General features: G+C 40.2%; 1 protein-coding gene across 1 annotated transcript in view; it reads left to right on the top strand.

Moving 5' to 3' along the window:
- GRIN2A (glutamate ionotropic receptor NMDA type subunit 2A) overlaps positions 1-21,658 on the top strand; it is a 155,861-nt gene extending 134,203 nt beyond the window's left edge. The window contains exons 11-13 of the mRNA XM_062503501.1: positions 7,137-7,324; positions 18,059-18,297; positions 19,868-21,658. Coding sequence (XP_062359485.1) covers positions 7,137-7,324; positions 18,059-18,297; positions 19,868-21,658 — 2,218 coding nt within the window. The remainder of the gene's footprint in view (positions 1-7,136; positions 7,325-18,058; positions 18,298-19,867) is intronic.
- Positions 21,659-21,917: the final 259 nt, after the last annotated feature.

Raw genomic sequence — 21,917 nt, 5'->3', positions numbered from 1 at the left:
TACACTTCCCTTAAAACTGTCTGAAGGGGCAAAAATGTGAATAATGGCTTCCTTCCTGACTTTCTGTTAAAAACCATCTCTGCTAAAGTTTGGCCTATTCAGGATCTTCTGTTCTGGCTGACCAAGTTCATACAACTTCTGCAATCAATAACTTCATTTAATTTGGCATCAGATGGCTGGGGTAACTTGATTTCAATTTACATTATGATGCTTTCTGTGGTGCTTCAATCTAATATATGTTTCAGTGTTCACTCTAATGTTCATTTTGGCATTGTGCTCTGCAGGGAATGATTTCCAGTGGGTGTTCCAGCTGTAGCCACACGAGCTAAGAATTGGAAAGCTGGTTTGCAATTGGGCAACTGCTGTCTGTGCCAGAGGGCTGCAAAGATGTGAAAACATTTAAATTTGCTGGTCCACCTAGGAATATTTTTCAGAGTGATTTCTTCACTCCTGTATCAATTCTGAAATCTAGTATCTTAAAAGAAATGTGTGGCTGAATGAGCACAGCTTTCCTGTTTTTACTGCTGAAGTGAGCAGAGTTCAGCACTACAAGCTGCCAGTGCAGGCATAAAGGCTCCTATGGCATTTCCACTCATGGCAGGATTTTCTGGCATCAGTTTTTTTGATAGCTGATTCCTGTTTTCCCATAACTTGCTGTCCTTTCAGGAAATGGAGTTATTCTCATATTCCTGTAATTCTTACATTTTTGGTAATTTCTTCTTTGCCAAAAATTGCTTCTTTTGCAATTTTTTTTTAAAGAAAGAAAACCAAACAACCCTGTTTTCTCTGGTTCACCTGATGCATAGAAATGTGGCTCTAGGAAAAAAATAATAGTAATTTATTTACAATTCTTTTACTTAGTACCTGAGTGCCCTTCTGGAGTTGTTTTTTTTTTTTTTCTTGGCTTTCTTTTTGCTTCTAAAGGTTACTTCCTTTGTATTACAACTTTTTAAGGTAATGCTCTTTTCTATCTAATACCTCTAAATATTACAAATAGCCTGCAAATAAAATGAACAGGTGGAAGTAGCTGTGTGCCATCTATCCCCTATTCTTTTCAGAAGCTATTCTGAGTTTTAGTCTTCATTTCTTTTGGGGTTGAGATCAGGTACTTGGTGAGCTGTGCTGAATTTATCCTTCATTATGCTATTGTAACTGGGACAAAACCTTTAATCTAAAAATACATTCCCCCCACTCAGCTCTTCAAATTTTATGTTTTGATAAACTGATGCGTTGCAAAAACTTCTTGGCTTGGCTTCTGAGATGTGAAGTGGGACAACCTTCCATTGTATAAATTAATCATAAAGGCATACTAAATTTTCCATTATTTTGATGCTAAGGGGAATGTGGCAGGGACTGGGAAGATGGGTGGGCAGAGGGCTGCTGGATGGAGCTCCCATGAGTGAGGAGGGTGAGTGTGCCCATTCAGGTAACCACAGCCAAGGGAGGTTCTCAGGGGATTTTCTGGCAGCTGGGATTGCCCTGACAGGCGAGGGGAAGCCTCCACAACCTCTTGTGGTGGTGTTAATGTCTGTCAGAACCCGCTCTTTCAAATTCTGTGTCTGTGTTTCCTGTGTTAAGATTGAAGTGAGGATAGTTTGAGCTGGGAGAAAAGTTGAAGGCTCATTCTGTGCTCATCAGTTCATTTAACTGGGTTATACTTTGCTGGCCTGTGTTGTTGCAGGGGCTGGTTGTGCAATTTACCCCTAATGAATTGGCAATATCAAGATGTCAAGAAATCCACTCAGTGTGTGTGAAGTTCAGTTCTGTGAGGAGCCATTTGAATATGTACTGAAAGATAAAGTCACTGCTGGTGACAAAGTGCATCAGATAACCTGAAATGCATTTTAGTCAAAACTGTGTAATAGAAATCGACAGTCCTTCATGGTAAAGGTTAAATATCTGCTTTTGCTCCAGCAGTATCAAAGTGTCACTTTAGAGACTTTCATGGAAGCCTCATCTTCAGAGCAGCATTCTTTCCCTTTGATTGCAGTGTCATTCCATAGTGACCTTTCAGCACTGGATCCCCAGGACACAGAGTGACACAAATGATGCTGTCCCTCACTGTTCACTCTTGACATACTTTCTTTTATCTCTTCTGTGGGGAAAAAAGGGATGAAATGGAAGTTTGTGATGAAAATCCATCAGATCTTACAGACAGTATTTTGTACTTGCTGCCTTCCCAACAATGCTATTGATTATCTCTAAAAATACATGCTTAAAGTTAATCCAGCCTTAAGTGGACACTTTTTTTTTCCTCCTGTTTTTTGTCCCTAATGTCATTGTGGCTCCAGAACTACTGAGTAGATTGGCATTTTAGATTTTTACATCTCATTCCATCAAGAGAAAAAAAAAAATCACTGACGAATCATGTAATTGTTTAAGGAAGCAAAGGAACATTTTTCAGCTGTGTTATATTTCTGTTGTTAAGGGAGAAGTTACTAATAAAGGAGCATTTGCCTCGTCTTCCTTTTCAGTTTTCATCATAGAAATTTTATAAAAAGTTGTGCCAGTAATGAAGATGGGGAAAATTATAGGGAAGTGTTTTCAACTTTTCTGAAACTGCTTTTTTGTACCTTTTTCTCTAATTTAAATTTTCTCTATGCAGGCAATTTTGCACATGTGCAGCAATGCTTGAGAATGAGTTTTTGCAATAGCTATTCTGATTTTTCAACTCTTACCCTTCTTGATGAATCATAGATGTTTAGTTATGTGACTGTCCACACTTATTTTTCATGTATCTCTCTCTTCAAATTATCACACTCAGTAATGCTCTTTTTGGGTTTTTCTAGAACTATTCCAGTTCATGATTTCATAACACCTGATGTTCTCTGATGCTGTGAGATAAAATTCTCCCCACCTCCTTTCCCCTTGGTGCTTGCTTGGTCATGAAGATCATTTGCCTTTGTAGTCACTGTTATATAAATATTCCAAACTGTTTAGTTTTCCTTCAGCCAGGATTATTGCAGTAGTTCTGTGGAAGTTTGCAGACTTGCTCATTGCTCAGATGAGTCACAGATCTGCAGTTCTGCTCCCCTGCACTGGCTGGAGGTGCCTGGCCTGCTTGACCAGTTCAGGGCAGTTAAGAACATTCTCTCACATTTTAACTTTGATACTTCTCTCTCTAATATTTTTTACCATTTTATTTAAACCTCCACAGTGTGACAAAGCTTTTCACTCCCTGGTGTGGCTGCACTGAGCTGACAAGTTAATAGTTCCTTTGTACGTGACTGGGGCTTGCAGGAGGCTCTGAGCCCCTCCGGGTGCGTGGAAGCTGTTCTGCACTGAGGGTGTCACCTCAAGGGCAGCGTGCTCAGCTGTGCAGCACACTGCAGTTTTGCTGCCACAAGAATCAAGATCTGGGGCTTGCTAGTCTCTGGAGAAAGAACAGGGAGAACTGGAGGTCCAGGTTTCCCAGTCCTGCCTGGAGAATGACAAGACAAGGATGTGCTTCTGTGCCCAGCAGTCCCTGCCTGGCATTTCCACCAGAGCCCAGTGAAACAGCAGCTGTGGCTTTCCCCACGCAGTCATGGCAGGAAGGAAAGTCTCTGTGTTCCCAGCAGCCTTCTGCCCTGCACACATCCCTGCCTTGTATTCCTCTGGGGTTGATCCCATTGCCAGCTTTGCAAACAGCTCAGAAAGGGGCGCTTTTTTGGAATTGCCCAGATTTTGCTGTCTCCATTTTTGGAAACACTAATTGAGAAATGTTTGTAGTTATCTGAAGGTCCTTAAAAATTTGGAATGCCAGAAATTCACCTCCAAGTGATGGAAGAGTTGGGTCCCCTAAGATCTGAGAGTTTCAGTTGGGGCTTGTTCCTCCCTGCCCACGCTGCAGGAGCACAGTGTGTTCTGGAGCTTTGCAGGAACAGTTCTTCTGTAATCAGCACACGATGAAGAGATGATTAAGCCTTGAGAGGTTATAAGAGTTATGTTGGAAATGCAGAAAATATATTCTGAATATAAGTTTGTATTTGTGGACAGCAAAAGTTTTTCAAGGCAATCCATTTTTGATTTACAGTTAAGACATTGGGCAGCGACTGACAGCAGAACCTTCAGCTCTCAGCATCTGTCAGGAAAGTAACTCATGTTTTTAAATTGATTTGTGTAATGGGATTTGTTGTGACCTTATAGGAGTAGTATAGAACAAGTCGTCAAAACTAAAGCCTTCTGCATCCTCAGAACCTGTTCCATGTGTGAGCACTGCACTGATCCCAGACTCCTGGGAACTGGGGAGGTGCTTCCACATCGAGTGAGTGAAGCTCTGACTCTACTTTGTCTTTCTCTCCCAAGGTTTTGCTACAGTGCTCAGTAACCAAGGAGGCAAACTGCATGTGAAGAGTGTAATTTCTGAGGTAGCACAAGGCTTTTGCCCTGGAGTCTTGAGCAAAGAGATCTTTTTCGTTTATATTTTTGACTGAGACTATTTTGACAGAAGAATAGCTGACACTTCATATTTTCTCTTTGTTTAACAGCATGTGTTTCATGTGCTTGCATTGCAAAACTGTAAATCCCAGAATAAACAGATGACAAATTCCAGAGTGTGTTTTAAGTTGTCTGGTTGCAGCAGTGTCTGTACCCAGGGAGAGAGCAACACCTCCCAGTCCCTGAGCTGTGAGCATCCTCTGAGAGGGGTGGAGTCCTTCCTTGCACCCAGATAACTGTGGATGTCAGCGTGTGAGCCTGGGCTCTACTGATTTTGGTAATTGTCTGCTGTAGATCAGAAAAGCTACATTATCCTGAGGGTACAGCAAGCAGGTTTGTGGGGGTTTTTTTGCACTATCCAAAGGACATAGATTTTTGTCTTTGCTCTCTATACAAGCAAAGATTGTCTCTGAAGTGCTGCATCAAAGCCCATCTTTTAGAAAATTCTGATCACATGCAGAGGGCTGCAGGCTTGGGCAATGCCCCAGCACTCTCTTGGCTCTTTCCAGTTGAATTACCCCCAGTGCCAGGTAGCCATGCGTGTTTTATTTGGGTGTATATATATATATGTATATGGATTGAATTTGTGACATTGCCTAGCAGATGTTTAGTGATTTTCTGCATATTAAATTACCCTTTTACAGGAAGGAGGGAAACCAGATTTTAAGCATTGGTGGGGCTAATCTGACTTCTAAACTGAAGGTTGCACCAAGTGAGTTTTAGGGAAGAGAAAAAAGCAGAAAAACTGATGGCCCAACTATTTTTTAAATGGTTGCATGAACCATCTCTACTCTGAATTAACTACTTCACTAAATTTCAATTAGATGACTTGAATGGTGATTATTGGGATAAATATCCTTGAAGGAAAGCAATAATGAACAGTGATTAGTGACAGGAACTTCACTTTCTCATGACAGCAGACAAAATCTAACAACTTCATTTGCTCCTGGTATTCATCTTGGTCTACCGTGAGATAGACACAAGTTTCTTTAGTGCCACATTTTTGGTATCTTATTTAGAGTTCTGAAAAAGTTAGGGTTCTGTTGATTGATTATTTATGAATAAACTTTGAATTATGATACGCATGAAAGCTTCTTGGGGCTTTTTTTTTTTCTGACAGTAGTCAAAATGTGATATGTCCAGGTCTTGCTCCATTCTGTAGGTATAAATGAAAAGCTTTATCAGCATAAACTGATTTAATCTTAGTAGAAAGTGTGACTCCAAAACTTCATAGCAACAGAATTCACAACTGGTGCATCCTGATATAATGTAATTGAAGCTGATGCTGTTGTACCTGTTTGTGCCAGAATACATTTATTTTTATAGCTGTCTTTGCATGGAGACGGGCCCCAACTGTTGGTGGGCAGAGTTGTGCCAGGCTGCATCAGCTGCAGCCCATGAGATCTTGCAGCAGAGCTGCACAGTGATGCTCTGTGGCTCTGCACAGGCTGGGCAGGCAGAGCTGCCAGTGGGTGCGGCGGGGTGGAGACTCCCCCGCGCCATCCAGCAAAGCCAGTGGTGTGGCTGTGTCCTTCCCGCTCCCCTGGCTTCCTGTGGGATGCACAGAGACGCTGGGAAGGGAGGGTGTGTTACTGGGAATGGAGCAGCTTTGTGTGTCCTTCAGGTGAGGCTGGAGCTGAGGCCACGGCAGCTTTTACCTCTTGCTGTTATGTAGGCTCTTGCTCTTGTGCAAGTAGTGCAAATCTTGAAAGGTTTTGGCTGCAGATGAGGGCAGCGATGCAAAATGAAGTTTCATCTGTTTCTTTTTGAAGTGTGCATATGAATTTCTGGCAGTATAAGAATGCTTTTTCTTTGACTGGAATCTGCTACTGTCAAGTAATTGTCCTTCCAAATGGCCTCCTCTTCTTCTGTGTGCATTTTCACTGCCTTCATCTGTAAAACATTCATGCACCTACCTTACAACTTTCTTTACAGTATTTCTGAGAAGGTATCCCTGGAGGATGTTGCTTCCTTCCCTTTCTTTACTGAATTTGTTTTCCACTCCTGTTGTGTTCCCTGTATTCTTTAGAAAATGGGATTATCCCATTCTTCCATTTTTAGGTAAATGGAGTAAAAGGCTTAAACTTTTTCACAAGTTCCTTTCTTCCTGCTGTGCTCCAGATACACAAATAATATGTTTGGAAAAAGAAATATTTTCTGTCATGTTTAAGTGGAATTTAGGTAGCTCTATGAGATATGCTCCAGTATCTTTTTTTGTCTTATCAAGGACTTAACCTCCACCTTCACTGTTTATTTTTGGAAAGAGAAGTAAAACAAGGGTGTGTATGTAAAACTGGTGAACATTTTCAATTTCCTTCAGTATTTTCAATAAACTGTCTACTCTCTATCTTTCAGTTCTCAGTTCTCTGTCGTCATTTCTGTTGGTTTTGGGGAACATTTTGCATCTCAAGATACTTATCCATACTGAGAGCAAAGATACAAAGATATCAGGGCAAGACATTTTGTAGATTGGTTTCTCCTGCTCAGTATTTTTTAACAGCGTCCCTTAAAATAGAAATGCAAAACTACGCGTCCTACTTTCCCCTCACTAAAATAGATACCTTTTGTTAATTTTAGATACAGCAGAGCAGGATATGTAATTAATGATATCAAAGAATCCATATGATACTCAACAGGGTCCTAACATCAAGGACAAAAGAAGTATGACAACAGCTGTCCCTAATGATTGGTTTGTAAAATGCTTTTTTTCATTTCAGGAAGTTGGATGCTTTCATCTATGATGCAGCAGTACTGAATTACAAGGCTGGAAGAGATGAAGGCTGCAAACTTGTCACAATAGGCAGTGGGTACATCTTTGCCACTACTGGCTATGGGATTGCTCTCCAGAAAGGATCTCCTTGGAAGAGACAAATTGATCTCGCCCTCCTTCAGTTTGTGGGAGACGGTAGGGACCAAGCTTTTTTCCTTTCTTTTCTTCCTCTATGTGTGCACAGTTAATTCAGTTTTAGTAGCTCTGAGCCTGCTAGCACTGTTCTCTTGAAGTCTTTAAAATAGAAAAAAAAGTAAAACAAAGTAAAATTACTTCTTGGTGCTGAGACAGGAGTTCTCCTCCACTCAGTTCTAACTCACCACCAAGGGCATCAGCCTCTGTTTTCAGAAAGTGCTTCCATAGACATCACAAAGTAAAGCAGGCCTAAGTGCTTGAGAGCATTTATACAATTATTTATTTCCTTTAGTTTTGTCTCTCTCTACCTCCTTGGTAGATGAGTTACCTTTCAGCATGACTGTTCTGCTATTAAAAAGTGTTTAGCTCAGTTCTGAACCGATGTGAGTGATGTCTTGTCTAGGATGGATTCATTCAAACTTCTTGTAAAAGAATGCCTGTGAAATGGAATTAGGGTGACTTGTTTCATTGTACTTCAAGCAAATATTTTTGTATTCTAACAAAAAATAGAAGGACTCCACGTCCTCTTGGCACTTCTGCCCTGAAGCAGAAAACTTGTTGCACATCTTTGACATATTTGAAAACATCAATGATGACTCAGTTTCCACATAGGTTACGAACTCCTTTTTGATTCTAGAAAGCTTCATGTTTCACCTGTGCAAGCAAACAGAAATATGGTAATTAAAATTTTTCTCTGGCATGACTGATTAAATCCTCAATCAAATTGGAATATGGTGTGTATTGCATAATTTTTAATTTTTTTTTTTTAAATACATGTGTGTGTTGACTTTGCATTTGTCTATCAGTGTAAGAGAGGTCTTTATCAGAAGATGAGTATGGGTTTAATTCCACCAGTAACAAGCAGTTGAGGGTAAGAATGATGAATTTCAGTGTAATAAGAATGGCAGAGAGCAGGACTTAGTGTAGTGGCCTCCAGTTCCATAAACCCCAGGACATTAATTTTCATGGGGCACACAATGAGTATGTTAGACTTCCAGCACATGGATTTTACTCCTATTATAACACTAAGAAGAGGTGTCATCATCACAACTGATGCATTTTTTCTGGTATATATGGAAAGAATAGCGTCATTATATCCATCGGTTGGATTTAGAGAGGCTCATGGAAGAAACCTCACTTATTTGGGTGAAGAGAGGACTAGATGACCCTCAGTGGCTGCCTTTCAAATATTCACATATTCTTGAATATTATTTTCTGTTTGTGTAATACTGTTACAAATTCTTAGGTGCTATAATTCTGAGCCATTTTTAAATGAGGAATTGGAGTCAGAGAAGTTGAATTATTTGTCCCATACTAAAGAAGAAGAAGCTTCTGTAGCCTGAAGGAGGATCTAAGTTGTCTTTCTCAGTGTGGGCTAACCCCTCTAGATGTAACCAGAGCAACACTTGGGTTTTCATTCCTTTCACTTTGCATTTCCTTCATGCTTAGTCCTTCAGCATTTTTGATACTTCTATCATCCAAGACAAAAAATTTAATCACAGGAGTGAGAATAAATTAATTGAAAGGAAAGCACTTGAAGATATTTAAGAAGAAACTCATCAAAATACTGAAGGTGCTGCATTTCTATGCTTCACCTCGACTCTGAATATCAGGTACAAAACGAAGTGGGTGAGAGCAAACTGTGAAAAATCTTACCCTGTGTTTACACCTTGACCTGTGGATTTACATGGCATACAGAATAGCAATAGATACAGGGAACACCCAGGTGAATGAAACCTCATTAAGAAATGTCTGTGCCCTTGCTCATCTTGCCCAGAAGATAAGCAAACATTGTGAATGCACAAACCATGGGAATTGTGAATACATTTAAGGCATTTTTTCACTACCATTAGAAGTTGCTCTGAACAAACCAGGAATGCCAAAACATTACTTTGCTCTTGTGAAGGATCCCTAAATTTGTTTAGAAAATGGAGTGAGCTCTAGTAAAGAGAATAGTAGCTGGACATATGTGATGTGTAGAAATTATTGTAGGTATGTAACTTTTAGTCCCATAACTGTTTTATAACTTTCTTACTTTATTGCCTCTCAGGTCTAGATAACCCTTTTCAGGAGAAAGAACTCCAACTACCATTGCATTCCCACCAAATGTGGGGGGAAAAAAATCAATAAAAAAGCTCTAATAATGAAATTTCTTCTACTGAGTTACAAAGTACATTGCAGGTGAACTGGAACTAAACTCCAAGAAATTAAATGTAAAGAGTAATTGCCTGGAACTAGCTCGACCTGATTTTGTAATCCATGTCTAACTTCAGTAGTTCGATGGATAATCTTTTTAGCTGTGAACTTACATAACTCTGTTTTGGTGAACTAGAAGGGGTGAACCCAGAGTTCAGACCAACAGCACTTCTCTGTATCACTAAAAATCTCTTTGAAGTTCTCTGGACTAAGAGCAAGTATGGTTGGGGGGAAAGTTTCATCCTAAGAGAGTACTCCTGGGAAAGTCTCTGTGGAGCCTGAATGAGGTTGTTTAAATAAATAGGCAAACAGAAACGAAGGCAGAAATCTTTCACATGTATTGCTTCTGTAGAACATATTATTCTCTAAGTCTAAGCCTGTAAAACAGCAGAGCCTCAAGTAGTACTGAATCGTTCTTCAGTATGTCTAATGGGCATTCATCAGGGTATGGAATAATTTCAATGAATGATTGTAAACCTAATGTGTTCCGTAACCGTAAGAAAAAAAACCCGTTCTAATGGGTTCAACACACACAGTTTTTTATATGAATATGTTAATAAGGGGAAAAACATTTTTAGATTATACTATATACTTGGATAAGACCAAGTAATTTGTGTAAAAGTATATCTGATTGCTCATACAAAAAGCCACAATCTCATCTCTTTTTTGCATTTACCCAGCACTGAAATATTTTAGAGCTTCCAATCTCCTCTGCACATGTCTTTCTCCTGTGATTTTTTTCTTATTTGATTTTTTCCTTTCTGCTTCTATATCATTCTCCTGTCTAAGTCAGTTCACTTAACACATTGAAATGAATATTTGGTGCAGTGGATAGGAACCTCTTCCCTCTTCCTTGCTGATGTAAAATATCCAACTGAAGAATTAACTGCTTGTTCCTGCAGGGGCATCTTTTCATACTCCTCAAAGCATGATACTGTTTCTGTATTAAAGCCAATGACTCTGAACCCTCTTTTTAATCTAGTTGGCATTGGGAAAAAATGTTAAGTAAATACAGAGGGATGTAGGCTTGCATTAGGGATAACTTCAAGCTCTGACTGGGTAGTTTATCTGTATGTTTCTACATGAATAGTGTTCCCATCCTGAGGATGGTTCTACTAGGTGGAGCAATTACAATTACCGACAATTGCCAATCTCACTGCAAGAGCAGCTCTGAAGTTCCAGTGTAAGGAAGCAGGCTACAAGATGCCAAATTTGTTACTCTAACAAAGAGGAAAAGAGACAGAGGAAAGAAGGATGGGAATGAGTTGCTGAGGAGTTTAAAGAATAGCTACTTAATTGACTGAAAAGTATAATAATGCTCAAAAGGTTTCATCCCCTGGTCTGTTTAAGTTCACGTACATAGCCCTGCTCACAGGAAGCTGAAATAAATAAGCAGTTGTTAGTAGACAATTAATTGCTTTGTAACTCTGAAACTTTTTAACAGAAAGAGTTAGGAATTGCTTTTTCTTGTATAAGGGATATGAGTGAAGTGCATTGCTAGTGAATTTCTGGTTTGCTCTTGCTATCTGTGCAGCATATCTCATTATCTGCAGAAGCTTTGAGCTGATGATTAGCATCTGCAGCTTTGTTGAAGATAGTTGATCATTGGGATGATTATCTAAAGCCCAGTGGTGATTGTGCTGCTTTTTCTGTTTTGCTGTGGTTACAAGATGAAACTTCCATTGTTTTTTAACAGAGAAGTAAAAATATTTCTACTGAGGCACAGAATATCAATCTTCTGTTAAGAAGAAGAAGAAGCACCCAGGAGCTCAGAAGCAACTAAAATGATACGGCTGCTAAGAAACAGCACCATCATTTTGTTTGGATCTTCCGCCCACAGCCACAGGAATGTGTCAGGACAGAAATGCCGTGCGCTGAGGAATCGCATGATCCGTGCTTTGATTTCTTTTCTGAACCTCTGTAGGAGCAGCTGGGCAGGCTGAGATCCCCAGCAGCAGCGTGGTACCTGGCAGCCGTCTCTGCCAGCAGCGTGCAGCAGCACCCACAGCAGCACTGGGGGAGGCACCCGTGCTCCCCAGCTCCCATAGAGGGAACCTCAGGCCAGCTGTTCTGCAGGAACCTCAGGCCAGCTGTTCTGCAGGCCCAGGTGTTGCTGATACTCCTCTGGCTTGGGCTGCACGTGCCATTTAAAGAGTGGTACTTTTTCTAAAAATATCCCGCAAAATCATTCGGGAGGCATTGTTTCTGAAACCCATAGCCCTATGTCTTTGGTATTTGGTGTAGAACCACTGGTGCATAGAAAGTGAGAAGAATTTAGCTTTCTCTTTCTTTCAGACTTTCTTCCATCTCTCTTTTTTCTTCTTCTTTTTTTAATTGTGAGAAGATGAGATTACTGAACTACAAATGACAAAGCTGCTTGATAATTAAGAGAGTAAGAGGGGTTCTGAATGTGAATGGGATGGAGAGAAAGACAACAAGGAGCCTTTAGCTATGTGGGAATCAGCAGAATAGAGGGATTAAACACTCATGGCAGCAGAAGTGGTTGGATACAAGGATCAGAAAACACTAGGTAAAGATAGCAGTTTTGGGGAGGATTGGAAAATACCAGGCTGCTGGCCAGGTTATGCATCTCCTCGTTTGAGGTATTTGTAATGTTTTGCACTACCTGCAGATTAAGAGCTCAGTTCAAAGGACAGTGTGGAAAGAAATCTCCAGGAAGAGGGAAGATGGTGTAGCTGTATTGAGCCGTTAACCCGTGAAGCTGAAAACTTTAAAGCAATTAGAGACTCAGAAACATAAAGAAGAAAACTGGTTCTAGTCTGAGTTTCCACACAGCCTGTTATCCCTTCCTAATAACTTTCAGTTCTGGTTAATCTTCATGTGCTTTTAGGGCAGCTTAGTACACTAAGAATTTTTTCCTGGGTGGGTAATTGCTTCCCAGCCCTTACGGATAATAGGTAACTGTGGAAATGAGATTTACCCCCTTACATCTGGAGGGGGAAAGCTCTTCGCTATTTTTTTTTCATATTTTAGCATAAGCCTTCCAAATCACTGTCTAGATTATAAGGAAGTGTAGCAGTGTGACTCACACGGGCTGTTCAAGCCCAAGAAGGAAATACGTACATGATTATAAGGACATATTTTCAGTGTGTGCTGCTCAGGCAGAATACACCCACAATCGCAGTGATTTTCTGTTTATATATTTAGTGTCCTCCTTAAGCAGTGGGTGGAACAAATGTGACTGAAGAGTGTGAGTGTATAAGTGGAGGGCGTTTGTGTAGCTGAACAAGAGTTAGAGGGATTGTAATATTGAAAGTCGTGCTTAGCAGTTCTGTTAATTCATCCTTAACTAATGGGGACATGCAGAGTGGAGTCATTAGCTCACAGTAAGTTTATTGCTGTCAGTCATCTGTGTTCCTCTTGCTATTTTTACAGGGGGAAGTAACTCAGAAAATAAGAGTAAGAGAGATTGTTTTGGGGGATCCAGGCTGAATTTGAAAAGTTGCTGTGCTTTTATATAATCTCATCTCTGAAACATTCTGTATGTATCATATAACTGGGTCAGATTGGAATTGATGAGCTTATTGAACCAAATGCACATCAAGCCATTTGGCTGCTGACCCCACTATTCAGGGGGAAACACCCTTTTATTTTAGAGTCCCCAAGTGGTGGGGTGCTGTCCTCCTCCTCTGTCACTTAGGGGGAGTTCTACCAGAGTGAACACAGAACAGGCTGTCCCTACATTTGAAAACTACCTTTTGTCCAGCCTGAGCAATCAGATGCCACCGTGATGCCCTACATCTGGCCATGTGAGTGTACCTATATAACCCTCCTGTTTCATCATCTCTGCTCAGTACATGGCAGTTTGGTGTGCTGACTGCTCAGGCTGAACCTCAGGGTAGCACTGTGCACGGGAGCCCCTGACACTGTCAGCAGCAGCCAGCTCCTCTGGCACCTTCTGCTGTGACACATGGGCTGAGATCTCCTGCCAGTGACCTGCTCCTGGCCCGTGCCTTATGCAAGTTCAGGGAAGTGCTGACACCAGAGGTCTGCTGTACTTAACCACCATAGCAACAAGGGTGCTGGGCTGCAGCTCTGCTTTCCCCACTGGGACAGGGCATCCTTTCCTCCTTGGGCCCAGACCCACTCCTGCAGGATGTGCAGACTGCACCAAGCAGGGATGGTTGCAATGCATGACACAACACAATATATGGGAAAATTAGTTTTTCCAGACAGCTCTCATTGCTGCAAGGCAATGTGTTTTGGAGTCAGGGGTGGGTGACTGCCCGTGCAGCTGCAGTTGCTGATACAGCTGCTGAAGGGTCTGGCAGTTTGATGCAGGTGTGCTTGGCACTGGGCGTTCCAGTGCTCAGGTGGTTGCAGGTGCCTGTGTGCCACGGAAAGAAGAAGAATCCGGGGAGATCAGTAACCCCCCTGAAAGAGTCCCAGAGAACTGACACATCTCAAGAGCCAGTGTGACACAGGCTGCAAAAGGGCAGCGTGTGTGTCAGCTGGGCACCAGGGAGAGGTGGCAAAGCCTCCAGAGCCTGCTAAGGGCCGTGATAAGGAAAAGCAGATAGGTCTGCCCTTTAGACTCTATTGTTTCTGTGTCTGGATAATGAAATTTTTATTGTGACAAAATTGTTCGCGGGACACAGTGGGCAGTTTATCAGTGCTTCCCAGGATGATAACGTGTGAAATAGGCAGGAGTTTATGTAGAAAGAAAGGCCCTTTTGGGATATTCAGGCCAAATGGCAAACTGGCACATTTCTGTGCAAATAGCAACCAGAGCAGAGAGCTCCATGGCCACAGGAACAAACCCGGGAGGAGCAGAAAGGGACCAGAGCAGTTTGCAGTGTAACCTAAACCCATTGTAAATAGTGCTGAATTGCCAGTGAGAGAGCTGGAATGTTGCAATTTATTGGAGTGTTCTTTGAATGAATACTGCAGACACTCAGCATTGCTTGAACTATGGATTTTTCAAGCACTTATTTGTGCTCATTCTTACACTATAAATGAAGCAGACCTTTATGATATGGTGCTCTTGAATTTTTAAATATCTCTTAGTGCAGGAATCATGCAGTAATTTGTGAGTTTTCAGGTTAAATAGATTGTGGATGTGTTAAACAGAAAATAAACACTGTATTTTTTTTTGTCAAATACACTGTGACTCTTCATTTTCTGCTGCTGTGCTAGTGTCATGATGTACTTTGCTGCTGAAATCTGCAGCTATTCATTTACACTAAAATCTAGTCCACACATGAATGAAGGTAGGAAATGAGTGTGGCATTACTTTCCTTTAGTAAGTGCCTGAAGTGAAAACAAAAACCCTTAAAATAAGTCTGATTAATATTTATGAGTGACTTGAGAACCCTCCATTAGATGCAGACTTGAACTCTATTAGCACTGAGTTCAGTGAGGCCTGGCATTTACGGATATTGAGGTTGCTGACTTAGATTTCCAAGGTCTATTTTATGAAATATTTGGAGCTCCCACTTGCTAATGAGTGTTATGCACACACAGGGATGACTGAACTCTCCAGTGCCTGTTAATCACAAATTGCTGGCCTTTCAATTGCCAAGTGTAATATATTGCTATAGGTGTCATCACCCTTCAGCTCACAAGTCAGACCACCCAAAAGGATTTGAAAGACAACATTCCTCCAGATGGACTTTGTTCTTTTAAATTAATTCATTTTCTGAACCAAATTATATCTAGCCTCAAAATTCAATGTTTTGAATTCAAACTCCAGGCCAAGTTTGGAAGTGACAGATTTTAATAAGGAATGATTTGACACCACAGATAACAAAGTTTTTCATGCCTGAGGATTTTGTAATAAAAATGTTATGGTTTCTGTGAATATCTGATTTAAAGTGTAATGGGCAGGAAAAGCAATAAGAAAATTGGGCATTTTTGCCAGTTCTATAGGGTCAACTATGCTGAAGTCCTTACAGTTAAATTATTACTAATTTTGTCTGTGTTTCTGTGTGTACACACACACACACACACACACACACACACACACACACACACACACACACACACAAATATATGCACATATATAAAAGTATATACTGGAAATGGCAACTGTTTTATATGGAGAAACCAGAATTATCAGCCTAATATGTCCATTCCCAGATAGCATCGTTCCACAGATAGGACAATGCAATGATTCATGGTGCTTTGCTACCTATAAAAATGTGGATTCCTTTCGGGCATTAATTAATAGTGCTGTAATTTTCAGGTATTATGGAATGGATATTGCAGTAGCAGGATCTGCAAGGCTTTTGGATGCTTTGCTCTTCTTTACTTGCCAGGGCACTGTCATTTATCTTGACTCAAAACAAGCTTATTTCATTTCTGTCGGGATGTTTTTGGAAAGGTTGCTGGATTATCAATAGTTACTTTAGATGTACACGCCAAAGGGAAAGGAACATGGAGAAAACAGTAATAAAAAAGAGGTTTAAATTCCTTCATGAATTTTGTTATGAATAGTGAAAGGGCACAACAGTCAAATCAAATTGATGCCTGACAATCATGGGAGATGTGAATTTTCCTGTGGGAAGTAATGAGATCTGATTGGCAGAGCTACAGCTACTAATGCACAGACCAAAAATATTGTTCTCCCTTTGGACTTGGGTTCTTTTCTCTTCTTATAGCCTCTGTGAGTTTTATTCATAGACCTTGGGGAGGACTTGAAAGAGAGATGAGGGAAACAGTCCACTGAGGTTTAGCAAAACAAAAGAAATCCAAATGTTCTAAGATATGGAAATGCAATAATGAACCCCAATTATCTGTGTGTACAATATCTATACTGTTACAATTAATAATTTATAGTCCCAATGTCCTGGATTAGAAGATTTTTTAAAGATTCATTAGGATCGACTTTCTTCTTTGTGATGCTCTTAGGTATTTTGAAGATTGAGCACTGTAATTTGGGAGAAGACACATTGCCTTTTGCAGATGCAGAGGTTCAATTTGTGCTTCAAGCACAAAATTAAACTCGGAATTAGCAAGGGACCAAATAATCCCTCTTACAAATTTGTGAAATGCCTTTGCTAAAGTGCATCAGAACTTATCCTTTCTACTTCAGTTTTTCATTCACATTCTCTGAGAAGCAATTTCTCCATCACAGTCTTGTGTTCTATTTCCAATTGGAACTCACATCCAAATTATCTGTGGTCTGCAGCTTTCCTGGTGCCCTGGCACTCTATTCTGCAAAATGCTTTTCCACAGCAGGTCATTGATCTTCTGGTCTAGCTTGAAGGTAGCTGAAATGTCAATACATCTTCTAGCCATTTTTTTCTGTTCTTTTTTTCCAGTGATGTATGAATTATAATACTGAAAATGTATTCTCTAATCACTGGCTAAGGATTAGGGATTTGTACCATGGAAATTCTTCCTCCATATTGAAGCCATATCTTAAATTGGAAAACACACCAAGATAGCTAATACTGTCCTTTTTGGCCCTCACATTGCCTGCTGTATTTTCTAGAAACAATGAATTAAAAATTATAATATAGTTACTCAGCTGACTATATCCCAAGAGAGTAAAAAGGCCTGTATGCCCATGCAGTGCTTCACTGAGAACAACACTAAATATCTGAAAATTAATAAATCATGCAAAATCACAAAAAAAAAATTGTTGGCAGGAACAATTGCAGTTTCTTGCCCACCCCTGTCCATGTTGGCAGTAGCAACCATTGCTAGGTGACAGTGTCCTTCATCTGAGGCCAAATCTCATCTGTGAAATATGTATTCAAAGTTAAGAATACACAAGAGAGGGAGGGAGCGGATTTGCTTTGATAGCTTTAAGTAAATGAAGTGTTTTAATGGCAGCAAGGATGTGGCACAGCCAGAACCAGAAATGCTCTGTTTCAGGCATGTGATGAGGCTGTTTGTGTTTCTGTTGCTGCCCAGGAAGCTGGAATGGCAGCAGAAAAAGGGAATAGATACCAGAGATGAATGCAGAGACCAGATGTGTCAGGAGACCTTCAGCCATAGCCTCTCAGCTCATTTAAAAAGAAGAAATAAGATTATCACGGATCAGATGGGAAAGAACAAACTACTCGTGGCACAATCTAAAAGAATCACAAGAATTTGTGAAATCTGTCTTGTGATGTTAAAGGGAATGGCCAAAGGGAGGGATCAGAGTGGATCAGGGAGGTGCAAGTGTAGGGTAGTGGGGAAGAGGGGGCATGAAAGGGTCTGGTTGATCGTCAGGATGCTTCTCTGATGAGTTGTCTCTCTGATCTCTAAAGCCTGTCCCAGCTCTTTACTAACTCCTTCCACTCTCTATAACAAGTGCTAATAGTTACAGCACGCAGAAGAAAGTTCTGTCTAAACCACACATCCTTCTTTCTAGAGCATCCAGCTTCCCACGTAATTTATGAAATCTGAGGACATCTGAAACTAGGGTGCTGTGAGTTGAAGTCTGCTATATTTGCGACTCCTGGTCTGCAGTGCTCCACGAATAAAGCATTAAATAGTGCTGTATTTTTAAACTTGCAAAGACTTTTGAATACTGCGAGCAGTGATTTTTGCATTTTGACTGGTTTGACTCCTTGCTCTCCCTAGGGGAAATGGAAGAGTTAGAAACCCTGTGGCTGACTGGAATTTGTCACAACGAGAAGAATGAAGTCATGAGCAGCCAGCTGGACATTGACAACATGGCAGGAGTGTTTTACATGCTTGCAGCAGCCATGGCACTCAGCTTAATAACCTTTGTCTGGGAGCACTTATTTTACTGGAAACTGAGATTCTGCTTCACTGGAGTCTGCTCAGATAGGCCAGGATTGCTGTTCTCAATCAGCAGGGTCAGTACTGCTTTCATTTCTTCCCTTCAGGAAACAGAAAGAATTAACTCTGCCTCCCTAAAACATTATCCTTCCTTTTATTCCCACCTGGACATTTAAAATACATGTTGGAACAGCAGTGTGGTGCTCTGGAGTAGTCAATGGTTTTAGGATGCACTTGCACTCCTTGTAAAGTCTTAATCTATTGGACTGTTTAGGGTATGAATTATCATATGCCAGGATAATCAGTAATCAAATGCTGAAAACAATTACAATAAGGGGAAATTTAAGTGAAGAAATGGTAGATGCAGGAAATTAGTTCATTTCCACATTAAAAATCCAGAAAAAAAATTTATAAGAGACATTGGTTCTCAGCTTTGTGCATTTCTTTAGCAAGAGAATTTTAAGTTATAAAAATACAGTGGAATATTTTTGTAAGCTTTTCTTGATAGCAAACTTGAATGAGAAAAGGTCAAACACAGGTATCATTTATGTCTGGTTAGACACAAAGGCAAGATTTAATGATAACTTTACCAGACACGAAAAGGATTTACACATGCAAGAAACTGACACTTGTAAAAAACCAGAAACGTGGGCTTATTCTTATATTTTTGACAAATTGGTTGGGTTTTTTTCTTTATATATTTTTAAAACAGATAGAACTTTCATTAGGTAATTGATTTTTCTGGATTTTTTTATATAGCTGAGGAGAGCTGAAAATGATACTAAAATGGCTAATTGCTTTAAAGTGTGCTGCAATTACCCTGTTGAGTGGATTGGACCATTTTGAAGCTGAATTAAAAATAGTCTGCACTACCCTGTTGGGGATTGTCTAGAAACCATATGCACCTTTAAACCTCCACATTTTATATTTGAACTTTGTATTTCTGGCCTTTTTTTATATGAAATTCTCCTAAGAAATGCAGGGAGAAAGAAGTACTTATGTCAAAGGTAAATGTCTGAGAATTGCTAGTTCACAGGGTTGGAAATGTCAATTGGGCTCACAGGAATGACCGAAGAGGTTGAAGTGAGAAAATGGATTTCATCCTTTTGCTCAAAATTAACTCAGATTCAGTTTTACCAAGAGCTGGGGTTTTAATATGTACTGGGATAGGGATCAGAAAAGCTAAAATATGATGACTAGAAGCCTTATTTCAGTACAAGTGAAGAGTGCCTTAATCTCCAATAAAATAGTCCCACTACAGGCTTGTTTAGAGAGGAAACTTAATCACTGGTTTAAAATAAGAGAGTATCTATTATGGAAGGTTAGTTTCCTTTTGTGACAAGATTAGGGAACCTTTTGGGGTGCCTTCTAATCTTATATTATGGAATAAGCTGGGGAAGCCAAGACAGACCACTGGTTTGTGAAATATTGGCAGTTTTTCTACTTTGTAGTTCTAACAGATACAGCAGAAAATGTTCCTCCATTTCAATGCAAGGAAATGATAAAAAGTTAGAGATGTACTTTTAATCTTTCCAGTAATTAGATAAGAAGTGTTTAATTTTTCTTTATTGCTAATTACGACTAAAATGGAAGTTTTAAAAAGTTATACCTGGTGATTTAATTTATTTTATATTACTCATATTACAGGGTATTTACAGTTGCATTCATGGAGTACACATTGAAGAGAAAAAGAAGTCTCCTGACTTTTCTTTGACCAATTCACAAACCAACATGTTAAAACTGCTGCGAACAGCAAAAAACATGACCAACATCAACCCTTCAAGAATTGACTCCCCCAAAAGAACAGCTGATTTTATTCAGAGGGGTTCTTTAATTATGGACATGGTCATGGATAAGGGAAACCTGACGTTTTCTGATAACAGATCCTTTCAGACAAAGGACAGCTTTTTTGGTGACAACATAAGTGAACTGCAGACACTTCCTGGCAATCGACACAAGGACAATCTGAACAACTATGTTTTCCAAGGGCAGCATCCTCTAACACTGAATGAATCCAATCCAAATACAGTAGAGGTTGCAGTAACAACAGAAGCAAAAGTGAACTCCAGACCCAGGCAGCTTTGGAGGAAATCTGTTGAATCTTTACGCCAAGATTCTGTACGTCAGGGCCAAGGTTCCCAGAGAGAAAACGGGTCAGAGGAAAACAGGCAGCTTTCACTGAAAAGCCAAAGATACCTTCCTGAAGAGATTGTCCATTCAGATGTATCAGAGACATCAAGCAGAGCTACTTGCCACATGGAAGCTGAAAACAACAACAAGCACCACAAAACCAAGGACAATTTTAAAAAAAGGACAGTAGCATCAAAATACCCAAAAGACTGTAGTGAAGTGGAACTGACATATCTGAAAACCAAACAGGGCTCTCCAAGGGATAAAATCTACACGATTGATGCTGACAAGGAGCCAGGATTCCGCTTGGACACACCTCAGTACATTGAAAACATTGTCCTTCCAGAACCTGTAGAGCTTCCTGATGTTTACCAAGATCACAATGACAACTACAGGAAAGCCGAGCACGCTAACAGGACTCCATCACAGAATGAAGACAGTCTTCCAAATAATGACCAGTACAAACTTTATGCAAAGCACTACACTCTCAAAGAAAAAAATGCCTCCCTAGGTGACATGAACGATAGGTACAGGCAGAATTCCACCCACTGCAGGAGCTGTCTCTCCAACATGCCCACGTACGCAGGGCACTACTCGACCAGATCTCCCTACAAATGTGATGCATGCTTGCGGATGGGGAACCTTTATGATATTGAGGAAGATCAGATGCTGCAGGATACAACGAACTTATCACTTCCTGAAGAAATATATGAGCGTACTTGGTCACAAAGCAGCGCTCTGCAATATAATAAAAAGAATAAACTGAAGATTAGCAGGCAACACTCTTACGATAATATCGCTGATAAGTCCAGGGAAATTGATATTGGAAGACCTTCTCGTAGTATAAGCTTGAAAGAAAGAGAGAAATTTCTTCAAAGTAGTCCATATGCAAGCATGTTTAGTGTTCCCTCAAGCAAACTGTTGAGCAACAAGGCCTCACTTTTAACTCATGCTCTGGAGGACAGTAAGCGGAGCAAGTCCCTGTATGCTGTTCACTCGGATGATAACCCTTTCCTGCACTCCTATCGTGATGACCAGCATTTATCCCTTAGGCGAAGTCCAGCTGATCTTTATAAACATTCATTGCCAACAAGAGGAAGAAATGATAATTATTTAAGGTCATCCATACAGTCTACAGCATCATACTCTTCCAGGGATGGTCGGATCCATAATGACATGTACATTTCAGAGCATGTTTTGCCTTACGTTGCAAATAGGAATAGCTTGTACTCAACTCCAAGGGTTTTAAATTCCTGTAGCAATACACGTGTGTATAAGAAAAGGCCTAGCATTGAATCAGATGTTTAAATTTTCCATGAACACTTTATCTATAGGGAAAGAATAGTTGCCACCATCTTAGAGGGAGAATTTTTCCTTTAACAGTATCCTGCTCTGGTAAATGATACGTAAACCTCTCCCTTTCCCAATGTACTTTTGTACATGAATAGGTAAACTGGTATGCTCTGAACTATCCTTTTAAAATATGTCTTGTTGAAAAGGAAAAAAAATAGCCATTTATATATGCTTTATATATAAATGGCAAGATGTACTGAAATAGCCCCAATAT

The sequence above is a fragment of the Cinclus cinclus genome, chromosome 16 (assembly GCF_963662255.1).
Source record: "Cinclus cinclus chromosome 16, bCinCin1.1, whole genome shotgun sequence".
NCBI classification, from domain to species: Eukaryota; Metazoa; Chordata; class Aves; order Passeriformes; family Cinclidae; genus Cinclus; species Cinclus cinclus.
Note: the sequence above shows the minus strand (reverse complement) of the source record. Positions and strands in the feature narration are given on the sequence as shown.